General features: G+C 36.3%; 1 protein-coding gene across 1 annotated transcript; it reads right to left on the bottom strand.

The window, feature by feature from the left end:
- Positions 1-758: 758 nt before the first annotated feature.
- Positions 759-4,486, bottom strand: LOC145107748 (putative serine/threonine-protein kinase At1g54610). The gene is made up of 7 exons (XM_079044699.1): positions 3,877-4,486; positions 3,449-3,733; positions 3,029-3,346; positions 2,684-2,911; positions 2,493-2,593; positions 2,295-2,418; positions 759-1,211 (listed from the first exon to the last, which is right to left on the bottom strand). Exons 1-7 carry the CDS (start codon positions 4,216-4,218, stop codon positions 873-875), a joined length of 1,737 nt encoding a protein of 578 aa, XP_078900825.1. The 5' UTR covers positions 4,219-4,486; the 3' UTR covers positions 759-872.
- Between the last annotated feature and the right edge of the window lie 1,976 nt (positions 4,487-6,462).

Genomic DNA, 6,462 nt, shown 5'->3' on the forward strand with positions numbered 1-6,462 from the left:
GAGCATGATTGTGGGTGGTTTTGAAGATCGACAACCTTCGATTGTTGATAAAATTGATGGTGTCACATTCGACCTGAAAGGCATGAATATCCACAAGCGTGAAGTTTGAAATGTTGTGGGGGTGAGTCGTCGATGTCATTCAAGACCTTGCATTCACAAGCGTGATGTTTGAAATGGTTAAAATGTAATTTACTAGGTTTTCAAAAAAGCTTTTATCTCCAATTGTAAAAAAAAAAAAAAAATTCAAAAGCTTTTTAAAATAGTAAACAACTTTTGAAAAAACCACCATTAGTGATACTACCACCTGTTTGGCTGGACGCCATTGTGAATTAGGTGGGGAGTTAACCATTGTTGAACTCAAAGAGAAGAAATTAATGGAGAGAGAAGTCGACAACAATTAGGATTTTAGAATTGTGGCTCTAATACCATAAATGTCGATAGTATACCTATGTATAGGTACAAAGATACAACAAACTCTAAAGCTATATAAATCTTATCTATAAATAAATATACATAAACTAAGAAATGTTATCGTTAATACTACCAACACCAAAGCTTAACAAACAAGATATTTTTCCACTTTTAGAATGTCAAAAGTTACGAAGTGCCTACTTTTTCACGTAAGAGCTTTTTCCATAAAATACATACGACTTTTCTGTATTATACCCAAAATATAAACATACGACCTAGGAAATCCGATCATACTATATACAAAAAATGAATTCTGCTTTGTAAAATTGTACATTTAAAACTCAAAATAAACCCCAAAACAAATCGTATTTCATTCAAGAAACTATAGAACATGAAACAAATGTCGAAACATCTTTTTAAAAAAAAAAAACCAAGTTAAAAAAAACGGCACTTATGTATATCTACCTTCTGTTGCCAAAAACTGCCTCTTTGGTTTTGAATCTTAGATCCATAGAAGTCGGAAGGAATGCACGGATGAACTTACTAGAAGATATTGTATGTGATCGTCCCCTTCTATGTTTTTTCTTTGAAGTGGTCCCCACTTCTTTCACTGATCTTGAAGATTTTGAGTCAAAAATTGATGAGCTAAATGACGCGTCATCACCTCCATTGAAAGAAACAGGACCGTTATTATTATTATGGGACGGATCAAGTGGATGTCCGACCGCCGCATCACGGTGGGGTGGCGGGAATTTCTCGCTCTTGCTTTTCGCGTTTCCTTGTGTTACAACTCTCCATCTCTACACATCAAAATCAAGAAAAATGAACACAGAATCACAAGACAAAGACAAAACAATACAAAACAACATTGTACTGGGACTAGGACTGATGTCAATGGGACAAAAATTACAGTTTCTGTCCCACCCAAAAAGTGGAAATTAATACAAAATCATGTATGACATATTACATGACATGACATGACAGGTTAGACCTTATATTGTTGGGTGAGACACGTGTCAATGGGACAAAAATGTCACTACACAAAAGGGTTTTATGTAGAAAAGTCTCATAATTTTTGGAAATTTTTTGATAAAATCCTAAATTTTTTTTAAAAAAAAAAAAAAGTCTTGATTATTTAATTTTACACGATAATTTGTCATTTCCTGTTAAAATAAAAATAAGGATTTTTTTCGTTAATTTGGGCAAAACATTAAATAATCAGGACTTTTCTGTTAAAAAAAAATGACTTTATCAAAAAAATTCCCAAAATTATGGGACTTTTCTGCATAAAACCCTACCCAAAAAGGTGTAAATGAATACAGAATTACATGACAAGACATAACATAACATAACACAATCATTTTGTACTGCATTTGGCATGAATTGGAGTGAAACTTTTTGTCTGACCCAAAAAGGTGGAAATGAATACAGAATGACATGACATGATGACCTTGTAATGCATATTGGATTGGGATTGAAAAATAGCTCTAGAAAGTTTGTCCAGTCAGGTCAGGTCATCAACAGTAACAAACACATTTATTGAGGTGATGACTATTGAAAATTTTGATTATTCATTTCTTGCCACCTATTCACTCTAATGATGATAAATTAATAAAGAAAAGAATCGAATTGGTAGAAAATATGACTATGAGCGCGTAAAACTAAAGGTGGTGGCTTTTTTGGATCTAATGATGCATACTTTTTGGCAAAAAGGATAAATCCAAAAGTGTTACTTTTTCTCAAAGAAACTTTAGATTAATTGTATAAAAGGAAGATACTAGTGCATTTTTTTAATCACATATGGAAGATAGATTTTATTAATTTTATTTAAACAATGAGTAAAATCATCAAGATTCAAGAACAAGAAAGTAGAAAAAACATACATCTAAATTTGATTGGATCTCTGCATTGGCTTCTGGAGCTGGAACTGCCCGACCTGCCCGATCACGTGTTCTTCCTTTTTTATTCCCATCAACAGCATGAGATTTCCCACTCAATCCCCTTTGCCTATGAAAACAAAAACAACAACACAATCTCCATCAACATATACCCAAAAAAAACAAGGGTAAAAAGGTAAAAACCTTCTGGCTTCTTCATCTCTCAATTTGACATCCAGTTCTTTGCTTGGAGGGTACTTTGGTAATTCCGAAGGCTCACAAGCATAAGGTTCTGTGTTAAAAAACTGTATACATGTGGAACATAAAGATTACTCCAAAAATCAGAATTGTTTATCTTGAAAACTTCAAAAAAAGGTAAAATCTTGTAAACTCACATCACTGTTCAAAGATGCAACAGCAGAACCACGTTTATCGGGATCAATTGCAAGAAGATTTTCCAATAAAGGAAGAGAAGAAGGTGGAAAATCTTTAAAAGTTTCTACTGTTGATCTTTTGTATGGTTGTTGTGGCTTAAAAAGAGTGGCATTTGGTAATCGGGATCTCTTCCAATATTCCTCTGATGGTGAACCACATAACTTGAATATCTTGTGTAGTTGTTCAACCTTCAAAAAGAAAAAAAAAATCTAAAGATTATAACCTATTATAGCATCTAACGTACGTTTGAAAAGATAATTGTTTAGATTTTGATTAAAAGAAATGTTTTTTGTTTCATTTTCTACCTCTGTGCGACCTGGCATTATTGGTTTTCCAGCAAGAAGTTCAGCCAAAATGCAGCCAGCACTCCAAAGGTCAACACCAACACCATAATAAGTTGCCCCTAAAAGAAGCTCAGGGGGTCGATACCAAAGAGTAACAACTCGGCTAGTCATTGGTTGTTTATGTCTTGGATCATAAAAAGAAGCCAATCCAAAATCTGCTATTTTGAGAATCCCATCATTGTCTATTAGCAAATTAGATCCCTTGATATCTCTGTGTAATACACCATTCTTATGGCAATGTTCAAGCCCAGAAAGTAATTGTTTAATGAAGCATTTGATCTGCAGATATAGGAACAAGAGCAACATAAACAATTTTGCTTCTAAACCACCACTTAATTGGGGATAATGAAAGTATGAAACAATTTGGATCTTGAAGATTACCTGAGGCTCTGTAAATTTGACACCTTGAACAGCAGCAAGACCAGAGAGATCATGTTCCATGTATTCGAATACTAGGTAAAGACTGCAGGACATTCTAGATGTAACCAATCCTTCAAGCTTTATGATATTTGGATGATTAAGCTTTTTCAAGATGATAATCTCTCTTGCCATGAACTTCACATTCTCGGGGTCTAAATTATCAACCCTAACTTTCTTCAAAGCTACTATCTTCCCTGTTATTAAATCCCTAGCTTTATATACATTGCTATATGTTCCTTGCCCAATCTGATCATCAATTATTGAAGAAATTTATATCAGTGAAAGTCAACATCTCATAACCTGTCACTCGAAAAATCGATTCAGAATCGACGAAATGAAAATAAATTCTTCATATATAAGTGATGAGATTCAGGTTTTTTATAATTTACCTTATCGAGTTTCTCAAAAGTATTAGCACGGCGAGGTATCCAATCTTTAATGGCGTCACCGGCGACGTCGGAGAGCCACGACGGCCATCCTTGAACAATTTTCAGGCTATATTCCGGCTTCGGCCTACGCCGGTCAGACGGTCGAACTTCGCCGTCGGTTTGGTGGATCGTTTCCACAGCTCCAACTTTTTTATCATCCTTGGCCCCATCCGGCGCCACCTGCTCGACGTTTTGTCTAGGTTGCGTAGAAGTCGTAGTTGTAGATTCTTCTCCATTCCGGCGGCGGTTGTTTGACTTTGACCGGCGATCTGAAGTTGATGTCGTACCGAGCACACAGCCCATGGCTTAACCTACCGCGCCATTAACTATAAAACCAGGTATCTGTTGTCTGCAAAACCGCCACCAGTATCGGCGCTTTCTGCATTAAATTTTGAGAAATTACGGCAGTTTAACAGGAAAAGTGAAGTGATTCCGGTGGTGGAACCGCTGGCGGTGACTTGTACGATGCAAATAGCCACTGGAACTCTTTTGGAAATTTTGCAGATTGCAGAGAGAGAGAGAGAGGGTAAAAACTAAAAAGGGAGTCAGTTTTTTAGTCTTTTAGATTTGGATTTCGATTCGAGTTGGTTTTATCAGAAACTTTTCGGCCCTCCTTTATAAACGTAATTACATTATTACCACTGTCGCTAAATCAATCAACATCTCATTCTTCAACTCATTATAGTCTTTGACTTCTAGAATGGAAAACCATTTATTTTCGAAAAATTAAATATGCAATTTCAATTTAAGGGTGCTAAAATAAAGACTAAACTGCACAAATAGTTCCTGTGGTTTGTTCAAAATTGTCACTTTGATCCAAAAAAGTTTGAACTAGCACCAGAGGTCCAAAGTTTCATTTTGTTGCTTTTTTGGTCTAATCTGTTCTGATTTTTTTTCCAAATGACGGATTTGCCCCTGTTAATATGTTTTTCTCTTTTTTCTTAATTGTTTTTTTGATTTTCAGATTTAAAAAAAATAAAAAAATAACAAATAAAATTAAACCTCTCTCTCTCTCTCTCTCTCTCTCTCTCTCTCTCTCTCTACCATTATATCTCCCTCATTGGATCGAAAACCACTCCACCAAGTAACCCTCCAACCTGCTGCCTTACATCTTCCCTCTTCCCCTCCGATGACTATTGCCGACATAAGCAAAAAAGGAAGTAGCCGCTAGGCTATCGGGCAGCCTCCTGCCATCGAAGAGCTGCTCTTAGTCACCACCATCGACCACCTCTGTTATGCTGCTGCTCTTGCCATTTTTTTTGTGTGAATCGCAAAGGGCCAAACCGAGGAATCTAATGACCCGACATTTTTTTCCTTTCATCATCTTCACCGGAGAGGATGTTCAGTGGCGATGATAGAGAAGAAGGGCATGTTGCAGGTACGCTATCATTGTTGCTCCAATTGAGGGTTTTCGAGCCCTAATCACACCTAAATCAAAGTTTTCGGTACTCTCTCCACCGATTAGGGCTTGAAACGATTTCGACTTCATAACTTTGGGTTGTTTTATATCTGATTTGGGTTTTAACCTAACACAAAATACAGAGGAGGGAGAATGCAGAAGTGACATTTGAAAGGAGGAGGTAGAAGGTGAAGGTTATCAACGGCGCACCAGATCCACGCACTGCTTACTTGAGGAGGCTGTTACCGAGGATTGAAAGGCTGTTGAAGAACGATAGCTTTAAAGCGAAGGCAGCATTGTTGACTGTCGTAGCGAGTGTGATCAGCGTCGGTGCTGCTTCGAGTCAGGTAATTGTGAGGAATCTGGTGACGGTTATGGTTGATTTCGTTGTCAAAAGTGAGGATTGAACTGCGAGGAAGGCGGCAGCAGAGGCGCTTGAGAAGTTGGCTTTGGTGGAGACAAATTTGTTGCTGGAGTTCAAGGGTCCTTGCTTGAAAACATTTGAGGCGAAAAATTTGTGAATCAAAATTAAGTGGTGATTATGTGAATTTTCGTAGAGAGAGAGAGAGAGGTTTAATTTTACTTTTTATTTTTTATTTTTTTTAAATCTGAAAATCAGAAAAACAATTAAGAAAAAAGAGAAAAACATATTAACATGGGCAAATTCGTCATTTGGAAAAAAAATCAGAACAGATTGGACCAAACAAGCAACAAAATGAAAACTTTGGACCTCTGGTGCTAGTCCAAACTTTTTTGGACCAAAGTGGCAATTTTGAGCAAACCACAGGGACCATTTGTGCAGTTTAGTCTAAAATAAATCATCGGGTAAAATAATGAAGTAAACTGATTGATTATTAAGGTGGGTTAAAACAAGTTTGATTGGGTTTATTTTTTAGTACGTTCATTTATAGAAAAAAAAGTAAGAATTACAAAAAACGTTCTTATGATACATGGGTTATTGAGAAGCAACAACGACATGGAAGCATCCGTGGAGCGGTACGAAGGACAAGCTAGAAATCAAAATCGCTCTTGATATTTGTTAGCTCATATGTTATTAGTCCACAGATTTATGGGCCATTTTATCTCTAGCTCATAAACAAATATATGTTTGTTTGTTCGATTTGCTGCTTCTGCTGGCTTGTTATTGT

This window comes from Lactuca virosa, chromosome 4 (assembly GCF_052849685.1).
Source record: "Lactuca virosa cultivar CGN04683 chromosome 4, Lactuca_virosa_CGN04683_v6, whole genome shotgun sequence".
Taxonomy (NCBI): domain Eukaryota; kingdom Viridiplantae; phylum Streptophyta; class Magnoliopsida; order Asterales; family Asteraceae; genus Lactuca; species Lactuca virosa.

Bases quoted from the DNA above. Each gene is read 5' to 3' on its own strand.
- LOC145107748 (XM_079044699.1), bottom strand. From the start codon at position 4,218: ATGGGCTGTGTGCTCGGTACGACATCAACTTCAGATCGCCGGTCAAAG. The intron at 2,419-2,492 runs GTTTTTACCTTT...TTGTTTTCATAG, and splicing joins AGAGATGAAGAAGCCAGAAG to GCAAAGGGGATTGAGTGGGA. The intron at 1,212-2,294 runs GTATGTTTTTTC...TTTGATGTGTAG, and splicing joins AGATCCAATCAAATTTAGAT to AGATGGAGAGTTGTAACACA.